We start from the raw sequence: 23,151 nt of genomic DNA on the forward strand, positions 1-23,151 counted from the left end.
CAAGAAAGGACAACTGGTGAGAGGGTAATGGGTGCCACTGACGCACTTGGGGAGCAACAGCTAACCACCCTGCTCCAATCCCATAATACAGCCAATAGAGCCCAAATCACAATACAAAGACATGCTGATAGGGCATTTAGATTGTGAGCCCCAATGGGGACAGCAATGATGGATGAAAAGCGCTGCGGCATATAACAGAGCTATGTCGGGGTGTAAATACAACTAAGGATTCTTCAGCATAAACGTTATATATTACAAAATTATTTTCAAATTTAAAATGCTGACTTAAAGTCAGTGACATTTTTAAAGACTTTATTAATGGGCCCAGGGTGACAGAAAAGTTAAAAAAACAAAAAAGCAAAACAACAAACTCACCTACCTCAAGCTCTTCCAGCTTAGACAGGGCTGTGGCCACCATATTGGGCCCTTTAATAAAGTTTTTAAATGCAGACACACTCTTTAATTGAAAACAGAAAGAACAAAAGTCGAAAACTACCAAAATGATGAAAGAACCCGGTTCCTTTGATCTCTGGGTAATGATTACTTTGTTTTCCCCATCAATTTAATCTACTATGTGACTATTTTTAATGTGTCTTGTTCTCTTATGTGTCCTTTTTGCATTTAATAAAATTTATATATATTTTAATAGTTTTCGACTTTTGTTCTTTCTTTTTTCAGAATTATCAAGTCGGTACCACGTTTACTTCCATGGGTATATTGAGCATACTGATGCATGACATTTAAATATGTATTATTGGAGAATATATTTATTATAACCTCTTTAATTGAGCCTGCTTTAGTAAGGTGTCGTATAAGAGTCGGTGCCACAGACGCCACACTATAACTAAAGGCCACAGTCACACATCAGTATTTGTAGCCAAAACCAGGAGTGGAACAATCAGTGGAAAAGTAGAATAGAAACATGTCACCACTTCTGCATTTATCGCCCACTCCTGGTTTTGGCTTACAAATACTGAGGTAAAAACTGACCAAATCCTGAGGTAAAATAGTACCCGTCATCACTTCTGTATTTATCGCCCACTCCTGGTTTTGGCTTACAAATACTGAGGTAAAATAGTATCCGTCATCACTTCTGTATTTATCGCCCACTCCTGGTTTTGGCTTACAAATACTGAGGTAAAAACTGACCAAATCCTGAGGTAAAATAGTACCCGTCATCACTTCTGTATTTATCGCCCACTCCTGGTTTTGGCTTACAAATACTGAGGTAAAATAGTATCCGTCATCACTTCTGTATTTATCGCCCACTCCTGGTTTTGGCTTACAAATACTGAGGTAAAAACTGACCAAATCCTGAGGTAAAATAGTACCCATCATCACTTCTGTATTTATCACCCACTCCTGGTTTTGGCTTACAAATACTGAGGTAAAAACTGACCAAATCCTGAGGTAAAATAGTATCCGTCATCACTTCTGTATTTATCGCCCACTCCTGGTTTTGGCTTACAAATACTGAGGTAAAAAACTCACCAAATACTGAGGTAAAATAGTACCCATCATCACTTCTGTATTTATCGCCCACTCCTGGTTTTGGCTTACAAATACTGAGGTAAAATACTCACCTAAATACTGCTGTGTGAACATGGCCATAGTGTGTCAGAAACATGTTGCTGGAGATGGTGATTTTTTTCAACTGTAATCTGCTTTACTACCTGTTAAAAGCACCACGCCAGTGTTATTTTTTTTTTACTGCAGTGCCAGGGTGGCGGTACTAATGTACGGTTCCAGCCCCATGTCTTATACTTCCCCGCTGCCTTTTATCAGTGTTACTACGGTCGGTCTTCAGCAGGTTGTGACCTGCTGGACCGCTCCAGTGTTTGTTGGACAAGACAGAGGTCACTTCTCAATACAAGTCTATGAGACCGCGTTCTGGGTCTCATGAACTTACACTGAGAGCTTGTGATCGTTAGTTCTGACTTCCGGTCAGTCCGAAGCTGTGGTCACAAGATGGCTCAGTGGGATCTGAGAGGCACTGGTAAAAGGTGAAGATGGTGGTAGGTAAGTAAGTATAAGATGTAGGGGCAGAAACACTGATTCCTGCTGTGTAAGCATTGTTTACTGGGCTGCTTGCTGTAGTTTTCATAAAATCACTGTTTTATCAGCAGGAGATTATCACTAGAGGACTAGTAGTCCCGCTGCCATGTAGTCCTCCATATTTATGATCTCTGTATAACCCCGTCCCAATCACTAATTGCCAGATTTCTGCTAATGCACAGAACTGTAGAGAAAACTGTGATTTTATCAAAACGGCAGCAAGTAGCTCAGCGTGTGATACATTGCTGGAATCAGGGCCTCTGCCCCATATTTTGCTGCTTTTAAATTAGATAGCAAAAATCTGGTAATAAACGCTCTTTAACAAGATAGTTTTACAAAGGTGCTCCATTGTTTTATTTCATGATTAGACAAATTAGATTTTTTTTTCCCCCTCCAGAAACAGCAGCGTTTTGTCAATAGGCCATGTCTGAAATTGCAGATCAGGTGTCATTTACTAAAACAAATCAAACAAAATAAAAGAAGAAAAAAACAGATCTAATCCATTATAACAATGGTGAAATTTATCACAATGCTCCATAGCACATTAATGCTGCAAATCATTTTGGGCGATGGATAAAGAGATCCAAAAAGCACTATAGAACTGCTTTATTATATTTAGGAGCTGAGCGTCTCCCACTGACTGATGTGTGAGACTACAGTATACCTCCAACCTCCTCGCTGCTGCGGATGTGGAATTGTTGTGGACATTACTGCTTGCTCTGGGGTTGCCATGGTATTGTCTACTATGTTTGGACAACGTGCTCCTGTAAGTGTTGGTCACATGACTGAAGATCAATGCAGAAAAATCTTGACGTTACCATGGCAGCCCCAGAGCAAGCGAGAAGGTAAATAATATTCACATAATGGAGCCTAAATTGCTGTACAATGATTCTAATATTTACACAGAAGTCAGTTTACAACCTTTTACAGATATAAAACCCGTTATCAAAATAATGTCAGGTAAAGTAGCATTAGATGTAATGTTTTTCATAACCAAGAAACATCATCATATACAAAATGGACAGTGGGTGTAAAGATTAATGTACAATGGTGAATATTCTACAGCACATAAATCGGGAACTTTTTCTCTTTCTTCACATTCAGACATTTACCTTTTTTTATGTTTTACTATTACATGTTATGCTTTTACTATAAAATTAATATATACAATAAAACAAGACTAAAAAATAAAAGGATTACAGTTACAAAACTGCCATCCTGGGCATGTACCAGAGTCATCTGCAGCATCCTCCCTGAGATAGATCAGTAAGAGTCCTTATCAGCCTTGGAGAGATGGCTGGTGTCACACATGGTCATAGGGCACAGCCAGGCCAATGTTGTAATTGTATCCAGTCACTTCACTGTAGGAGGAACGACAAATCGGAAGAATGCTTTCTGCACACGTCTGATCCACCGAGAATTCGTATAGACTGATGGCGCCTCGATGTCTACAATGATGAGAAAAGCATGGCTTTCACAGCGGCCTGGCAGGATGATGATGCAGTCTCTATATGAATAGTCAGAAAGACTGCCATCTAGTGGTGCGATCTGTTCTTACACATATACAGTTGTGGCCAAAAGTATTGACACCCCTGCAATTCTGTCAGATAATACTCAGTTTCTTCCTGAAAATTATTGCAAACACAAATTCTTTGGTATTATTATCTTCATTTAATTTGTCTTAAATGAAAAAACACAAAAAGAATTGTCCTAAAGCCAAATTGGATATAATTCCACACCAAACATAAAAAAGAGGGTGGACAAAAGTATTGGCACTGTTCGAAAAATCATGTGATGCTTCTCTAAATTGTGTAATTAACAGCACCTGTAACTTACCTGTGGCACCTAACAGGTGTTGGCAATAACTAAATCACACTTGCAGCCAGCTGACATGGATTAAAGTTGACTCAACCTCTGTCCTGTGTCCTTGTGTGTACCACATTGAGCATGGAGAAAAGAAAGAAGACCAAAGAACTGTCTGAGGACTTGAGAAACCAAATTGTGAGGAAGCATGAGCAATCTCAAGGCTACAAGTCCATCTCCAAAGACCAGAATGTTCCTGTGTCTACCGTGCACAGTGTCATCAGGAAGTTTAAAGCCCATGGCACTGTGGCTAACCTCCCTAGATGTGGACGGAAAAGAAAAATTGACAAGAGATTTCAATGCAAGATTGTGTGGATGTTGGATAAAGAACCTCCACTAACATCCAAACAAGTTCAAGCTGCCCTGCAGTCCGAGGGTACAACAGTGTCAACCCGTACTATCCGTCGTCATCTGAATGAAAAGGGACTGTATGGTAGGATACCCAGGAAGACCCCACTTCTTACCCCGAGACATAAAAAAAGCAAGGCTGGAGTTTGCCAAAACTTATCTGAAAAAGCCTAAAACGTTTTGGAAGAATGTTCTCTGGTCAGATGAGACAAAAGTAGAGCTTTTTGGGCAAAGGCATCAACATAGAGTTTACAGAAGAAAAAAAGAGGCAGTAAAAAAAAGAACACAGTCCCTACAGTCAAACATGGCAGAAGTTCCCTGATGTTTTGGGGTTGCTTTGCTGCCTCTGGCACTGGACTGCTTGACCGTGTGCATGGCAAATGAAGTCTGAAGACTACCAACAAATTTTGCAGCATAATGTAGGGCCCAGTGTGAGAAAGCTGGGTCTCCCTCAGAGGTCATGGGTCTTACAGCAGGACAATGACCCAAAGCACACTTCAAAAAGCACTAGAAAATGGTTTAAGAGAAAGCACTGGAGACTTCTAAGGTGGCCAGCAATGAGTCCAGACCTGAATCCCATAGAACACCTGTGGAGAGATCTAAAAATGGCAGTTTGGAGAAGGCACCCTTCAAATATCAGGGACCTGGAGCAGTTTGCCAAAGAAGAATGGTCTAAAATTCCAGCAGAGCATTGTAAGAAACTCATTGATGGTTACCGGAAGCGGTTGGTCGCAGTTATTTTGGCTAAAGGTTGTGCAACCAAGTATTAGGCTGAGGGTGCCAATACTTTTGTCTGGCCCATTTTTGGAGTATTGTGTGAAATAATCAATGTTTTGCTTCATTCTCTTTTGTGTTTTTTCATTTAAGACAAGTTAAATGAAGATAATAATACCAAAGAATTTGTGTTTGCAGTCATATTCAGGAAGAAACTGAGTATTATCTGACAGAATTGCAGGGGTGTCAATACTTTTGGCCACAACTGTACCTAAAAATCGTGTGTTTTGATGTTAAGCTTTTATGCAAAAATGCTGCAAATTGTCTCTTCAGAGAGAGGAAGAGGCTAGAACTCTAGTGCCACCTGTGCAAAAACGCTGTACATTTCCATAGGAAATACTGAAACAGGTGTCAACCCGTAGATATGTACATCTAAAAAGTCAATTATGTGGAAATAATGATTTAGAAAAATATTTTTATGCGAGTTTGTTGTACGAATTGGTTAGTTAAATGAAATCTGTCAGCAGGTTTTTGCCACCTAATCAGAGAGCACAATAATGTAGAGACAGGGACGCTGACTCCAACAATTTGTCACTTACTGGGCTGCTTGCTGTAGTTTTGATAAGAGTGGCCATTTTATCAAAAGGAGATTATTAGTGATGGGAGAGCGTGCTCATCCCTGCTTGATGCTCGATCGAGTAGTAAGCAGTGCAGAGTATCACGTGGTGCTCGGATCCTCGTAAGTGAATTATCTGAGCGAGAACTTGAGCATTTCAGTGCCTGATCAACACTAAAGGACTCGCAACCTGCCGCCATATTGTCCTACATATTCATTAGCTCTGTATAACCTTGCCCCACACCTCTGATTGGCAGCTTTCTGCCTATGTACAGTGTAAACAGAAAGCTGTCAATCAGTGGTGTGAGCGGGACTATACACAGCTCAGCATTTAGAGAACTGCTGGATCTGCAGCAGAGAAAGCTGGGGATTTATCAAACCTGCACCAAGCAGTCCAGTAAGTGACACATCACTGGAATAGGAGTCTCTGCCCCTATATGCACTGCTTTCAGATTCCATAGCAAAAACCTGGTGACAGATTATTTTTAAATCCAAATAACAGCAATTTAAAAGGCCAATAGCATTACGAACTGCATTCTACAATCTGTCATTAAAACAACTGTATTTCTCCATCTACACCTTCGGCTTGGGAAGCTCATAAAATCCCACAGTTTGCAGTATCACCTCTATGCCGACGACACGCAGCTCTACCTATCTGGATGCGACCTCACCTCCTTACTGACCAAAATCCCACAATGTCTGTCTGCTATCTGAGCCTTCTTCTCTGCTCGCTTTCTCAAGCTGAACATGGACAAAACAGAATTCATCATCTTTGCCCCATCTCACTCTACCCCTCCACCAGACCTATCCATCAATGTCAATGGCAGCTCGCTTTCAAACCACGCTCGGTGCCTTGGGGTGATTCTCGACTCTGCGCTCTCTTTCAAACCACATATCCAAGCCCTCGCCTCCTCCTAACGCCTCAAACTCAAAAATATTTCCCGGATCCGCTCATTCGTCAACCACAAAAACACTAGTGCATGCTCTTATCTCCCGTCTTGACTACTGCAACCTCCTACTCTCTGACCTCCCCTCTAGCACTCTGGCTCCACTCCAGTCCATCCTACACTCTGCTGCCCGACTAATCCACCTGTCTCCCTGCTATTCCCCAGCCTCCCCCCTATGCCAGGCCCTTTACTGGCTTGCTATTGCCCAGAGGCTCCAATTCAAAACCCTAACCATGACATACAAAGCCATCCACAACCTGTCTCCTCCATACATCTGTGACATGATCTCTAGGTACCTACCCACACGCAACCTTCTATCATCTCAAGATCTCCTCTACTCCCCCCTTATCTCTTCTTCCCACAACCGCATACAAGACTTCTCCCATGCTTCCCCCATACTCTGGAACACTCTGCCGCAACACATCAGACTCTCACCATCAACGGAAACCTTCAAGAAGAACCTGAAGACCCACCTGTTCCGACAAGCCTACAGCCTGCAATGATCCTCGGTCTACTGAACCACCGCACGACCTGCTCTACCCTCTCCTACTGTATCCTCACCCATCCCTGTAGACAGTGAGCCCTCGCGGACAAGGTCCCCTCTCCTTATGTATTTGTGTGTCCCATGTCTCACACATGTTTATTATACTTGTCTATATTTCCCCTTTTCACATATAAAGCGCCATGGGATAAGTGGCGCTATATAAATGCATAATAATAATATTTCTACGCTGTAGGCATCATACAGTGTTCCTACATGACTACTCAAAAATGATGCAAAGATAAGAGATTAGACTGGCTACCTTCTGTGAGCAGTAAGGTCATCATCCATGATGCTTGCACCACGCGGATGCTTCTCGTCAGGGATGTTTGCCGTAATCAGACTTTGGGAGTTAAACCAGATGTAGCGGACTGGGTGTCTATAAGAGGAAAAATGAGAACATAACAGGTATAATAACTGCCCCAACCCAATAGAGACTAACACCAATGAAGAAAAAGCGTTCCACAGCCTGAAATACAACGATCTGTTGTGAAATGTGATTGTATTAACACGTTTTACCAGATCCTCTCACGGATTATGTGACATGCACAAACTACAGTCATATGGCACCATCTAGTGTCACAAATGTAGAATGCAGCGGACGAACACCTGAACGATTATATGTTTTCCACCTATGTTTTATGGAAACATGGTTATTATACCAGTGAGCCTACTTGTCCGCTCCATGTTCTCATTTATATGACAATTTTAAAGTTTCTAACGAGTCTGTCTTTAGCTGATAGTAAAAGTGCAATGAAAAGACCATGGTGGTCAGGCCGTTTACCCCTTTGCACTGTGCAGATATGAGAATAGGGGAACAAGAAATTTGATAGAGGCAAAGTGACACCAATCTCTAATTACTGACTAATATATCAGGTATATCAGGACCCTGAAGATCCTACCGAAAAACGTATTTGTCTCTAGGGTGGTATACAGGCAGTCAAGCCCAGAATTGTGGTAGTAATATGGATGCTACGATGTGTCTGCACTATGGCTGCATAACTGGGGCCTGACTAAGGGTAACAACTAAGGTTATGATGTAACTAGAAGTGAGCATTCACAAGATGAACTCTTTTCGGCTGATGTCAAAGGACCTGCAGTCCAGCGCTGTATGGCGGTAACTAGATGAGTCGAGGGAAGTCAGCAGATTTCACAATATAAGTGACAAATTATTGTATAGATCTCTTATTCTTCCGTTTAGACTCATAAAATGCTTATATTAAGATCACTATTATATAACCATTCTGACATGGATTTTCAAAGTAAGTTCACCAGTCTCCTCAGGTCCAAGAGATCATTTTAATAATGGATGCAGTTGGTATTGTGACAGATCCCCTTTAAGCTATTGCCCTGCAGACAATGGAATCTCTACATTTAGCAGAAGAAAAATCTTTAATAGTCTCCTTATATGTAAATCCAGTACTGTTTTTCTCGTTTCAATAAGTGATTCTCAAACAGTCAAATCAATTCCATGTGTATGCCAAATGTGTCTCTAGCCAGTGGTTATCCGAAAAGGTTTCCTTCTGCTGGATACTCTGGGCTTAAGCGATTTGTCCACTTTATTGTGACATGATTATTTTTTGGCACTTACTACTAGTAATATAAGTATTACAGGTTCTCCTCCTCCACTTGACAGTGCAGCCTTCATCATAGACTACACAGCTCCAGTTCTCAATATGGCCACTGTCGAGGACCATGGGACCAGACCTGTCCATGACCTCCTCCAATTATAAACTGCTTTACCATTCGGGGCGTTTTTCACCCCCTTTCGTTACTGTTACTATAGATCGTGCGTCTGCTCTCCTCTCATCTTGGTAGTGATGTTCCCCTATTCTTATTACTTCTCAATTTGACTGCTCCTTTATTTGTAAAACTCTTGGGAATCTATTAGGACTATATGAACTACAGGTTACTGTAATATTGCTGTTGATGTGTTCTCCCTGGAATCAAGTGGTCTTAAGCAGGGGGCGCAGTCTGCTTTAAAGGAAACCTGTCACTGAAAAAATGCAGATATGAGGATAATCTGCAAGTAAATAGCATTATTAACCTGCCCGGCACATAAAGCCCTGCTGCCAGGAGGAAATGAACGCCATTCCTCCCAACAGGCATGCTCTTTCAGTCACGGGGGCAGCGCCGGAGCGGGTTCAGTCACCGGTCTGTGTATAGAGAGTGCTGACTGTAACCGTGCTCCCGGCACTGACTGACAGCAGCTCATCAGGACAGCCAGCTGTCAGTCAGTGCCGGAGGTGCGGTTACAGTCACCAGTCTCTATACACTGAGCAGTGACTGAACCCGCATCGGCGTTGCCCCTGTGACTGAAGCTAGAACACTGCTGGGGGTAATAAAGTTCATTTTCTCCCAGCAGCGGGGCTCTAAGTATTGGTGCCGGGGTATGTTTCGAACTCTATTAGCCTACAGATTAGCCCCATATCTGCAGAATAATAGAGATTTCTCCTGTGACGGGTTCCCTTTAATTCACCGCACAGTGTGACATCTGCGTTTTTAGGGGGTTTGATATTCTGATTTCTAACTCCAAACAGGAGAACGCAGTGATAGGATGTGTAACAAAAAATGCAACGTCCTGTTCACATACTCTATAATGGATCTGGAGAGGTATAAAGTACCACTCCAGGGATATTTTTTATTTCACCCCCAGGTAGGTACAAGTGATGTATGTTCGGTGTGTGTAGTAAAATATAGTAAAATACAAGTCACTTTCTTTCACCGTTTCCAGCACTGCTCCGGCTCCTCGATCATCTTGTTTTCCAAATGTTTTATTTGAGTTTCAATAAATGGGGAGGATGGGGGAGGAAAGATGGGAAAAAAAAGGGGGGGGGGAGGGAAAAATGTAAAGGGAAAGAAGGAAAAAGGAAGGACAATAAAGTCCAAATATAAAGAAGACATAAAATGAAACAAGTTAATGCAGAAGCATATTATGCAGTGAATTATTACAAAGGTAGGTATTTAAGCATATAATATATTAATATATATGTTCCAAAGACCCATACACAAGGGGCCTTAGGCAGGTGCACTCTGGGTGAAGACTTAAGTGAACAACTCCAGCCATCTACACTGTGTTCCAAATTATTATGCAAATTGGATTTAAGTGTCATAAAGATGTAATTTTTTGTTTTTCAAATAAACTCATAGATGGTATTGTGTATCAGGGCTCTTTGGATCACTGAAATCAATCTCAAACGCCTGTGATAATTAGTTTACAAGATGAGCTCAATTAAAGGAAAACTACTTAAGAATGATGTTCCACATTATTAAGCAGGGCACAGGTTTCAAGGAATTTAGGAGAGAAAAAGGATCTCTCTGCTGCTGAAAAGCATCAAATAGTGCAATGCCTTGGTCAAGAGATGAAAACATTAGATATTTCCCAAAAACTTAAACGTGATCATCGTACTGTTAAGAGATTTGTGGTTGATTCTGAGCACAGACATGTTTGTGCTGATAAAGGCAGAATGAGGAAGTTTTCTGCCAGGCAAGTTCATTGGATTAAGAGAGTGGCTGCTAAAAAGCCATTACAAACCAGCAAACAGATATTTAAAGCTGCTGGTGCCTCTGGAGTCCCTCGAGCCTCAAGGTGTGGGATCCTTCAAAGGCTTGCTGTGGTGCATAAATCTACTATTCGGCCACCCCTTATCAGTGTTCACAAGCAGAAATGGTTGCAGTGGGCCCAGACATACATGAAGACTAATTTTCAAACAGTCTTGTTTACTGATGAGTGTCGAGCAACCCTGGATGGTCCAGATGGATGGAGTAGTGGATGGTTGGTGGATGGCCACTATGCCCCAACAAGGCTGCGACGTCAGCAAGGAGGTGGAGGAGTCATGTTTTGGGCTGGAATCATGGGGAAACAGCTGGTAGGGCTCTTTAAGGTTCCTGAAGGTGTGAAAATGACCTCTGCAAAGTATATAGAGTTTCTGACTGACAGCTGTCTTCCATGGTATAAAAAGCAGAAATGTGCCTTCAGGAGCAAAATCATCTTCATGCATGACAATGCCCCATCTCATGCGGCAAAGAATACCTCTGAGTCATTGGCTGCTATGGGCATAAAAGGAGATAAACTCATGGTGTGGCCACCATCTTCCCCTGACCTCAACCCTATGGAGAACCTTTGGAGTATCATCAAGCAAAAGATCTATGAGGGTGGGAGGCAGTTCACATCAAAACAGCAACTCTGGGAGGCTATTCTGACTTCATGCAAAGAAATACAAGCAGTAACTCTCCAAAAACTCACAATTTCAATGGATGCAAGAATTATGAAGGTGATATCAAAGAAGGGTTCCTATGTTAACATGTAACTTGGCCTGTTAGGAATGTTTTGAAGTTAAATAGCTTTTTTGTTCAGTGAATGTGACCTCCTAATGCTGCAAATTCCACAAATGAGCATTTTCAGTTCTTTAAAACATATCAAATGTTTAGAAATTCTAATGTGCTTAATAATTTGGAACAGTGCAATTTGAGTTTTTATTCATTTTGGAGATTATACTGTTATCATTGGGAGGTTTCTTCAATAAAATTTGATGTATACTCTAACAGGTGATGACCTTTATTAGACTGACTGTCATTTGTACCGACTATTTTGGAAAATCAGAGAAAAATATCATTTGCTTAATAATTTGGAACACAGTGTAGACCATTTCCTAGAATATTTAGCAAATTGATCATGCACATTCGCAAATTTCAATTCAAAAGAATGATGAAGGCTAAGTTTGTCTATAATTTCATTAATTTGTGGGGGTTTTGGGTTTTTCCAAAGAAAGGCAATACTAGGTTTGGAGACTAGTAAAATGTGCATAATCAATAGCCTGTTAGAAATATAAATTTTGTCTGCGTCCAGAGAAAGAAGGGTCAGACGAGGAGACAAAATAAGTCGTGCTCCTAGGATAAAATCGATAAGGTTAGAAATCTTTCTCCAAAAGGGAACAATTTTGGGACATTGCCAAAATATATGCAAGATATTTCCTGGCCTTCCACAACCCCTCCAACAGAGCGGAGAATTGTCAGGGTTGATTCTATGAAGTCTAACGGGGGTATAATACCATCTCGTTAAAAGCTTGAAGTGGGTCTCTTGTAGTGATAAGGAAATGGAAGAGGCATACGAGAGGGTACATGCCTGTTCAAGGTCAGAAGGGTCAATTGTCGTGTGCAATTCGGTTTCCCATTTGACAATATTTTGAGTCTTAACCGCTTCAAAGCTATTGTTACACCATTTGTACGTGTATTCAAAACTCCAAAAAATATTATGATCTACATTACAAATAAGGTTAACTGCTGGTTCAGAGATTCTCAGGTAGATAGTGAGGAACTCATGGATTATGTCTTTGAGGATAACATATTGTAAGAAATCAGGGGTAGTAGATTGAAATCTTTCCTTGAGTTTATTGTTAGGTGTACAAGTAATGCCATCGTATAAATCTTTTAATTTTTTTAAGTCCAATTTCAGACCAAATGGGGTCAATGGTCTGATTAGACGCTTGAAAGATAACTGATAGAGCCAGATTTTTTTTATTGTGACTTCTTTGTTAGAGCCTCATTTTGGAGCAGAAAATTTTTTCCAAGCTTCAGAAACAGCTTGAAAAATCGAATGAGAATTTGTAATTATTTTTTTATGAAGAAGTTGGTTCAGAATTAGAAGGTGAAGAGGTTTATAATTATTAAAGAACAGTTCTAGTTCATGCCAAGCTGGTGTCATATCATGAGGCCACCAGTATGAGCTTTGTTTGACTAAATTTGCAATGTAATAGGCCATAATATTTGGGGAACCAGCTCTACCATAAGATTTATAGTTGTATAGAATATTTTTTGCTATTCTGGGTCTTTTGTTATTCCATATAAAGGAGTTTAATGAGGCTTGAAGGTTTGTGAGAGAGGAAGTGGGTATTTTTAAAGGCAGTGAGCGAAGTAGGTATAGGATTTTTGGAAAAAAATACGACTTGACCATCATGATTCTTCCCCACCGAGAAAGCCCATCATCTCTAGATGTACGGAATTCATTAAAAAGCTTTTTAGTAAGCAGCTCTAAGTTTATTTTTATTAGAGAGTTTACGTTTCTGACGAATTTTAGGCCTAGATATGTCAGCCCATCAGTGGCCCACCCCCAAGGTGAGAGGCCTTCAATTTCCTCTTGGTCTGATCCTAGGTTAAAGCCAAGTATTTTGGATTTTGAGTCGTTTATTTTAAAATAAGAAATTTTAGCAAATGTCTGGATTAGAGTTTGTAAGGCAGAGATAGAGTTGCTTGGATCTGTGAGGGTAAGAATATCGTCTGCATACAACGCTATTTTAAAATCTCTGTGCAAGGTTTTGATTCCCGAGATCTTTGTGCTGTTCCTGATTAGTTGGGCCAGAGGTTCAATAGCTAATGCAAAAAGCAATGGTGACAATGGGCAACCCTGTCTGGTCCCATTAGCTATATTAAACATAGAGGAAAGATGATTGTTGGAATAAACCCTTGCACCAGGGCCGGAGTACAAAGCCATAATACCTCTCGTGATCTGAGAAGCCATTCCAAATTTTTTGAGAGTTGCTTCGAGATATGACCAATTAAGGCGGTCGAACGCTTTCTCAGCATCAAGAGAGATAACAATGGCCCTGAGTTTGTTTGAGGAAATAAGCTTAATTATGTTAATGAGTCTTCTCATACCATCTATGGACTATCTTCCTTTGATGAAGCCTATTTGATCATTGGAAATTAAACTCGGGAGGAATTGATTTAGTCTATTGGCCAGGATCTTTGCATAAATTTTTACTTCTGTATTGATGAGGGATATAGGTCTATAATTAAAAATTTGGCTAGTGTCAGAATTTGGTTTTGGGATTACGATAATTGTCGCTTCCAGCATCTCTTTAGGAAATTGACGTGTTTGGAAAGCTGAGTTAAATACTTTGACAAGGTGGGGGGCTAATATATTACTAAAAGACTTGAAATAATCATTACCAAACCCGTCTGGGCCGGGTGATTTGAATGTTTTAAGTTTGTTTATGGTATCTAGGACTTCTTGTTCATTGAAGGGAGAAGACAAAAATGATAAGTCTTCAGGGTTAAGCTTTGGAAGGTTCATGCTGGAAAGAAATGATCCCATCTCTGAGGTAGATGGCTGCATATTGTGGTTGTCTTGGTTGATATTGTACAGATTTTTGTAATAATCGGCAAAAGCTCCTACAATATCTTTAGGGTGGACCAGGGATGTACCATTAGAGGAAGTTATACTGTCAATTCTATTCCGTATATTCTTAATTCTGTTTGACATGTATTTTGAAGGGCGATTTATAGATAAGTAATGTTTGCATTTTGCTGATCTAATAGCTGAGTCGTAAAAATTGAATATGAGTTTCTTTAATTGCATTCTAAGATCGGTAAGTTCTGATAATACAGCTTGTTTGTTAGAGGAAACAGAGGATTGACTTAGTTCCTCTTCTTGAGATTTAATAGACTGTTGTAGGGTAAGGATTTTATCCCTATTAATTTTTTTTTGTCTGGAGGAAATTTGAATCAAGACTCCCCTCAACACCGCCTTGTGGGCATTCCAATAGGTAAACGGATTGAGGAGGTTTGATTCGTTTTCACTAAAATAATTTTGTAAGGCTGAGCTGATTTCAGATTTGATGGTGGGGTTATGAAGCAGAGAGGAGTTGAATTTCCACATGAAGTGGGGATGAATTGGGTCCTCGATCATCTTGTGACCATAGCGCTGACGTACCCGAAATCACTGCCAGCTGTTAATGTCACCCTATGAGAGACTCGTTCTGAGTGTTATATTAAGAAGTGACTTTCGGTCTGCACAGGAAACACAGGAGTGAGCCGGTGTGTCACAACTGCAGTCACGTGGTCTAGAAGAGGAGCGGAGCGGCGTTGTGAACGGCAGAAGACGGCAATCAGTAAGTATTTTACTACACACAGGGATCATATATTACGGATACCTATCCATTGGTGAAATTAAAAAAGTCGCAGTGGTACTTTAGGTATTAGGAAAAGCATATCAAAATAATTATCCAGACTTTTAAAAAAACTTTATAATGTGATAGAAACGTGTTAGACGTTTTGATCAGCCCCCCGCTAGTTGCCGAAATGGAAAGTCTTTAAGCCCATGTTTAGCTAATACACACAAGGAGGACAGCGCTGAACTGAGCACTTCTGCTCATTCGTTTTAGCAATCAGTGGGGAGCGAAGCATCTGACCCTTTGCCAAACAACACATCACTATGACATCTACACTTTTTTTTGAAAATGAAAGGACACTTTAAATAAAGCTCTATAATCACACTGCACATACTGAGAAAGTAAGGAAATCGGCAGCTATAAGACAACATAGCAGCACAGTACCTGGCATGCATCTCCCACAATTTGGTACCCATTCTTTGATCCCATGTGCAGGTTAAACCTTCCTCTCCTCCAGAAACCACCTTCCAGTCATCCATCTGCACTGCGGAGACTCCCAATTGATGAGCATAGAAGGAACAGGGGGACTTGCTACAACGGAGGTCATGTACACGCACCCTGCAATTTACAAAATCAGATATTCACACAGGTAAATAGGAAAAAAAACCTCACAAACAATAATGTGGTCTGTGCCCTCAATTGTAACTCAGACATGAAAGAAACTGAAGCACATCCATCTGCCACTCGCTGCCGCGAGATCCATTAGTAAACTGCAGCTGAAAGCAAATACAAGTGTGGACAGGATTCATATGAAAAGAGAACAAATCCAGAAGCATTAACCCAGATTTGCAGTTTTTGGCATAAACAGTGTCAAACACCCATCTCCCCCAACCCGCAAATGACAAACAAATTTTCAACATTTCTCATCATTTGCTAAATTCGGAAAGTGGCATGGTATTTTTTTTACGTTTCTATAGATATATAAAGTACTGAAGGCCCGGAAAAAAGTCTGATCAGGATGAAATGGTGAAAAATCAAATGGAATTCTGCATGGTCTTTTGGGTTTTGTTTTTACAGTGTTCATTGTATGGTAAAAAAGACCCTTCAACATGATTTTCCAGGTCAGCATGATTACAGCGTTACTTCATTTTGGATGGTTCCTAAGGGCCCCGTCACACATAGCGACCCCGACAACGATGTCAACGTGTCAGGATCGCTGGTGAATCGCCACATGATCGCTGGTGAGCTTCACCAGCGATCAGCACAGTGACGCCGAGCGCAGCGTCGCTGTGTTCGTTAGTTACCAGCGCGCTGATGCAGGGAGCTGGTAACTAACGTACACATAGGGTATCTAAGGGACGCACGTCCCTTGGATACCCGATGTGTACGTTAGTTACCAGCAGATCGCTGGTCTCCCGCCTGTCACACGCAGCGATGCGTGCTGGCCAGTGGGAGACCAGCAACCAAAGAAAAGTCCAGAGGTTTCCCAGAGCAGGGGGGCCAGTCGCTGATCGCTGTCACACACAGCGATCTCGCTGGTGAGATCGCTGTTGTGTCACAAAACTTGTGACTCAGCAGCGATCTCGCTAGCGAGATCGCTATGTGTGACGGGGCCTTAACTCTAATGACTAACCTCACAATGTGCCCAAACAGACCTCATGCTAACTGGGGAAGAGATGGGATCCAGACATAGCTCCGAATGAAAACCTTTCTAGGAAACATGGGTGGGTAATGGTGCACCAAGTACCTTACATTTTTAACATTTACTGCAATATTGGAGTTCATGTATACATTAGTCTCAGTGTGCTGACATATCGCATTGACATTCCTGACGAAGGTCTGATCCAAAACACACATCAGGATTCGGCGCCACATTCCACACACAGTACATCATCCTCCTGGTAGGTTTTATTATTTTTTTGTAATTGTTTGATACATCCACGTTATATATAAGTGCCCAGGCAAACCAGCATACATCTTTCAAACACACATTGATTTCAACAACTTTCAATTACCGTATATACTCGAGTATAAGCCACGTTTTCAGCCTCTTTTTTGTGCTGAAAAAGACCCCCCTCATCCTATACTCGAGTCACGGGTCCCACTTAACTGGTCACGATGCAGGGTGGAGGGTCCCCGGCATCTCCGGACGATGTAGTTGCATCCCTGCAGCCTCTGTCATTGTCCCCGGTGGCTGCTGCAGGGCCGGCGGTCAGCGCTGGCAACGCGGCAAGTTCCGGGGTCCTAAGCAGGCGGGGACACCGGCGCACTATGGGAGTCAGGTATCGGTGTCGCCGCTTGCTTAGGGCCCCGGCACTTACAATATTCACCTGTCCCCATTCCACGTCCTGCCGTCCTCTGACTGTGACGTTCAGGTCAGAGGGCGCGATGACGTAGTTAGTGCGCGCCCTCTGCTGAACATCACTGCAGAGGACCCGGAAGACAGAGCGGAGTACGGCGATGGAACAGGGACCGGTAAACATCGCCAGTGCTGGGGGCCTGAGCCAGCGGCGACACCAGCACCTGGCCCACATAGCGCGCCAGTGTCCCCACCTGCTCTGGACATCGGCACCTGGCCCCCAATGACAAGAGGTGAGTGCGTCATTTTTTTTTTTAAATTGCAGCAGCAGCAGCAATATATGGGCCGTATTTATCTATGGAGCATCTTTTTGGGCCACCATTAACCCTTGTGCAGCATTTTATGGGGGGGGGGGTATTTATCTATGGAGAATCTTCTTGGGCCAACTTTAACCCTTGTGCAGCATTTTATGGGGGGTATTTATCTATGGGGCATCTTTTTGGACCACCATTAACCCTTGTGCAGCACCACCCTCAGCTTATACTCAAGTCAATAAGTTTTCACAGTTTTTTGTGGCAAAATTAGGGACTTCGGCTTATACTCGGGTCGGCTTATACTCGAGTATATACGGTACTTTGTGTCCTACATGGACAGAAAGGACATACTATTGCAATCCTTTATTGATGGTTATATGTCCTTTATAGTAGCATAATGGGTTGGCAATTGTAAACCTCGGTTTTCCTGATGGTCACATGTGTTGTCAATAAATAGATCTCAGCTTCTACACATATATACAGCGCTGGCAAATTTTAAGAGACCACTGCACAGTTTTATAAAAATCAGCTTCTTTACTTTTACTTAAATTTTGCAGTCGTCTCTTAAGAGTGTGCAAAGCAGTAATCAAAGCAAAAGGTGGCTACTTTGAAGAACCTCGAATATAAGACATATTTTCAGTTGTTTCACTCTTTTTTGTTAATTATATAATTCCACATGTGTTAATTCATAGTTTTGTTGCCTTCAGAATGAATCTACAATTTTCATAGTTATGAAAATAAAGAAAACTCTTTGAAAGAGAAGGTGTGTCCAAACTTTTGGTCTGTACTGTATATATATATATATCTATCTATGATAATAATCTTTATTTATATAGCACCAACATATTCCGCAGAGCTTTACAGTTTAACAGTTTCAAAACACAATTCATAAGTAATAACATTAACAATACAGTAATTAAAGCAAAATAAGACGACCCTGCTCGTGAGAGCTTACAATCTACAATGAGGTGGGGGAGATACAAGGTACAGGTGTGTATTTACAATGGTGTATTTACAATGATGGTACAGCCATCTTGAGGGAGTGAGGGATGGATGGAGATAGCCCATTCACTACACATGCACACTTACACATAGAATGACTTTGCTTAGTGAATGTGATAGGCCGCTCTGAACAAATGTGTTTTGAGGGAGCGCCTGAAACTATGCAAATTGTGGATAGTTCTAATTTCTTGTTTTGCAGAGCGCAGCAGTTGGTTAGGCCGATAGACAAAAATGAGGGAGGATATGTAGGGGGGTGCTGCACTGTGGAGAGCTTTGTGGGTGAGAACAAGTACTTTGAATCGGATCCTATAATGAATGGGCAGCCAATGTAAGGACTGGCGAAGAGCGGACGTGTCCAAGTACCGATTAGCTAGATGGACGATCCTGGCCGCTGAATTAAGAATGGACTGGAGAGGGGATAGTCGAGTAACGGGGAGGCCAATTAATAGAGCGTTGTAGTAATCCAGGTGGGAGTGGTTCAATGCTACAGTGAGGGTTTTTGTTGTTTCCATGGTGAGAAAAGGGCGGATTTTAGAGATGTTCTTTAGGTGTAAGTGGCAAGAGCGGGCAAGGGATTGTATATGGGATGTGAAAGAGAGATTGGTGTCAAACATAATACCCAGACCGCACGCCTGCTGCCAGGGTGTTATTGTGGTGCCACCTACGGAGAGGGAAATGTCAGATTTAGGGAGGTTAGTAGATGGCGGGAGCAGAAGTTCAGTTTGGAGAGGTTGAGTTTCAGATAAGAGCGTACATGATGTTGGAGACTGCGGACATATACTGTATATATATTACAGCTCTGGCAAAAATTAAGAGACCACTTTCAAATGTTCAGTTTGTCTGATTTTTCTCTTTATAGGTAGATTTTTGAGTAAAATCTAAATTGATCTTTTAGTCTATAAACTTCTGACAACATGTCTCCAAATTTTCAAGCAATACATGTATTTTTTTTTCTAACAAAGAAAAATGGTCAAAATAAAAAAAGCCCAGTGCTTTCAGACCTGAAATAATGCTAAGAAAACAAGTTCATAATCATTTAGAAACAACAATACTAATATTATAACTCTGGAAGAGTTCTGAAATCAATATTTTGTGGAATAACCATGATTTTTAACCCCTTTCTGCCATCCGACGTACTATCCCGTCCATGGGACCTGGGCCCCTATGCCCATGGACGGGATAGTAGGTCGGCGCGATCAGCGGCGCCCACGTGGTGAGCGCCGCTGATCGTGGCCGGGTGTCAGCTGATTATCACAGCTGACACCCGGCACAATGTGTCAGGGGCGGTCACGGACCGCCCCCGACACGTTAACCCCTTGCACACCGCGATCAAACACGATCGCGGTGTACCGGGGGTTAAAGGGAAGCATCGGCAGGGAGGGGGCTCCCTCCGTGCTTCCCTGAGCCCCCCACGGCAGCGCAATGTGCAGCGCTGCTGCGGGGGACTCCTTTCCTCCAGGCACCCGGATCCAAGATGGCGACGGGGGCCTTCGGGGGCCTGCAGGAAGCTGGCTTCCTCAGTGCCTGCAAAGCGCAGGCATGAGGAAGCCTTCTGCAGTGCCTGTGTCAGATCGCTGATCTGTCACAGTGATCTGTGATGTGACAGATCAGCGATCTGTCACAGGACAGTGATGTCCCACCTGGGACTATTTAATAAAGTAAAAAAAAAAATAAAAAAAAGTGTAAAAATAATTAAAAAAAAATTGCCAAATATATTAGAAAAAAAAAAAAAAATATTCCCCCAATAAATCCATTTTTTGGAAATAATAAAAAAAAAAAACAATAAAAGTACACATATTAGGTATCGCTGCGTCCGTAACGACCCGCCCTATAAAACTGTGCCATTAGTTAACCCCTTTAGCGAACCCCTTAAAAAATAAAAATAAAAAAAAATGAAGCAAAAAATAATGATTTATTATCATACCGCCAAACAAAAAGTGTAATAACGCGCGATCAAAAAGACGCATATAAATATCCATGGTACCGCTGAAAACGTCATCTTGTCCCGCAAAAAACGAGCTGCCACACAGCATCATCAGCGAAAAAATAAAAAAGTTATAGCTCGCTGAATAAAGCGATGCAAAAATAATTATTTTTTATATAAAATAGTTTTCATTGCATAAAACCGACAAAAACATAAAAAAAAGACCTAAATGAGGTATCGCTGTAACCGTACTGACCCGAAGAATAAAACCGCTTTATCAATTTTACCGCACGCGGAACGGTGTAAACGCACCCCCCCAAAAGAAATACATGAAACGCTGGTTTTTGTTCATTCTGCGACCCAAAAATCAGAATAAAAAGCGATCAAAAAATTTCACGTGCCCGAAAATGGTACCAATAAAAACGTCAACTCGTCCCGCAAAAAATAAGACCTCACATGACTCGGTGGGTCAAAATACGGAAAAATTATAGCTCTCAATATGTGGTGATGCAAAAACTATTTTTACAATAAAAAGCGTCTTTTAGCGTGCGACAGCCGCCAAACATAAAAACCGCCATAAATAGTAAATCAAACCCCCCGTTATCACCCCCTTAGTTAGGGAAAAATAATAAAATAAAAAACATGTATTTATTTCCATTTTTCCATTAGGGTTAGGGCTAGGGTTAGGGCTAGGGGTGTGTTGGGGTAGGGTTAGCGCTAGGGTTAGGGTTAGGGTAAGGTTAGGGCTAGGGCTAGGGTTAGGGCTAGGGTTAGGGGCGTGTTGGGGTTCGGGTTGGAGTTAGAATTGGGGGTTTCCACTGTTTGGGCACATCAGGGGCTCTCCAAATGCAACATGGCGTCTGATCTCAATTCCAGCCAATTCTGAGTTGAAAAAGTCAAATGGTGCTCCTTCCCTTCCAAGCTCTGCTATGCGCCCAAACAGTGTTTTACCCCCACATGTAGGGTATCAGCCTACTCAGGACAAATTGCAAAACAATTTTTGGGGTCCAATTTCTCCTGTTACCCTTAGGAAAATAAAAAATTGGGGGCAAAAATATCATTTTTGTGGAAAAAAATGATTTTTTTATTTTCACGTCCGAGTGTTATAAACTTCTGTGAAGCACTTGGGGGTTCAAAGTGCTCACCACACATCTAGATAAGTTCCGTGGGGGATCTAGTGTCCAAAATGGGGTCACTTGTGGGGAGTTTCAAAAGTTTAGGTACATCAGGGGCTCTCCAAACGCACATGACACCCGCAGACCATTCCATCAAAGTCTGCATTCCAAAACGTCACTGCTTCCCTTCCGAGCCCCGACGTGTGTCCATACAGTAGTTTTCTCCCACATATGGGGTGTCAGCGTACTCAGGACAAATTGGACAACAACTTTTGGGGGTCCAATTTCTCCTGTTTCCCTTGGGAAAATGAAAAAATTGGGGACTAATTGATCATGTTTCTGGAAAAAATACGATTTTATTTTCATGCCTGGGCATTATAAACTTCTGTGAAGCCCTTGGGGGTTCAAAGCGCTCACCACACATCTAGATAAGTTCCTTAGGGGGTCTCGTTTCAAAAAGGGGGTCACTTGTGGGGGTTTCCACTGTTTAGGTACATTAGGGGCTCTCCGAAGGCAACATGACACCCGCAGACCATTCCATCAAAGTCTGCATTCCAAAACGTCACTACTTCCCTTCCGAGCCCCGACGTGTGCCCATACAGTAGTTTTCTCCCACATATGGGGTATCAGCATACTCAGTACAAATTGGACAACAACTTTTGGGGTCCAATTTCTCCTGGTACCCTTGGGAAAATAAAAAAATGGTGACTAAAAGATCATGTTTGTGGAAAAAATACGAATTTTTTATTTTCACGCCCGGGCGTTGTAAACTTCTGTGAAGCACTGGGGGGTTCAAAGTGCTCACCACACATCTAGATAAGTTCCTTGGGGGGTCTAGTTTACAAAATGGTGTCATTTGTGGGGGGTTTCCACTGTTTAGGTACATTAGGGGCTCTCCAAAGGCAACATGACACCCGCAGACCATTCCATCAAAGTCTGCATTCCAAAACGTCACTACTTCCCTTCCGAGCCCCGACGTGTGCCCATACAGTATTTTTTTCCCACATATGGGGTATCAGCATACTCAGGACAAATTGGACAACAACTTTTGGGGTCCAATTTCTCCTGGTACCCTTGGGAAAATAAAAAAATGGTGACTAAAAGATCATGTTTGTGGAAAAAATACGAATTTTTTATTTTCACGCCCAGGTGTTGTAAACTTCTGTGAAGCACTGGGGGGGTCAAAGTGCTCACCACACATCTATTTAAGTTCCTTAGGGGGTCTAGTTTCCAAAATGGTGTCATTTGTGGGGGGGTTCCACTGTTTTGGTACATCAGGAGTTTTCCAAACGCGACATGGTGTCCGATCTCAATTCCAGCCAAAAACGTCAAATGGCGCTGCTTCCCTTCCGAGCTCTGCCATGCGCCCAAATAGTGGTTTACCCCCACATGTGGGGTATCAGCGTACTCAGGACAAATTGCACAATAACTTTTAGGGTCCTGTTACCCTTGGAAAAATAAGAATTGAGGGTGAAAAGATCATTTTTGTGGAAAAAATATGATTTTTTAATTGTATGGCTTTAT

The 23,151-nt window shown here is 41.9% G+C and overlaps 1 protein-coding gene across 4 annotated transcripts in view; it reads right to left on the bottom strand.

Moving 5' to 3' along the window:
• The window catches only part of FBXW8 (F-box and WD repeat domain containing 8), a 235,416-nt gene that overhangs the window by 39,256 nt on the left and 173,009 nt on the right, over window positions 1–23,151 (bottom strand). For 2 of the 4 annotated variants that reach the window (XM_073560929.1, XM_073560823.1), the window contains 3 exons: window positions 15,418–15,591; window positions 7,347–7,463; window positions 2,383–3,503 (listed from right to left, as the gene is read on the bottom strand). In XM_073560929.1, the coding sequence (XP_073417030.1) occupies window positions 3,359–3,503; window positions 7,347–7,463; window positions 15,418–15,591 (436 nt within the window). In that variant the 3' untranslated portion in view covers window positions 2,383–3,358. Of the gene's footprint in view, window positions 1–2,382; window positions 3,504–7,346; window positions 7,464–9,809; window positions 9,842–15,417; window positions 15,592–23,151 lie in introns of those variants that run through there. The other 2 variants (XR_012227014.1, XM_073561008.1) reach the window with 2 other exon arrangements.

The sequence above is a fragment of the Dendrobates tinctorius genome, unplaced genomic scaffold (assembly GCF_039654945.1).
Source record: "Dendrobates tinctorius isolate UK_male_01 unplaced genomic scaffold, ASM3965494v1 ptg000003l, whole genome shotgun sequence".
In the NCBI taxonomy this organism is placed as follows: domain Eukaryota; kingdom Metazoa; phylum Chordata; class Amphibia; order Anura; family Dendrobatidae; genus Dendrobates; species Dendrobates tinctorius.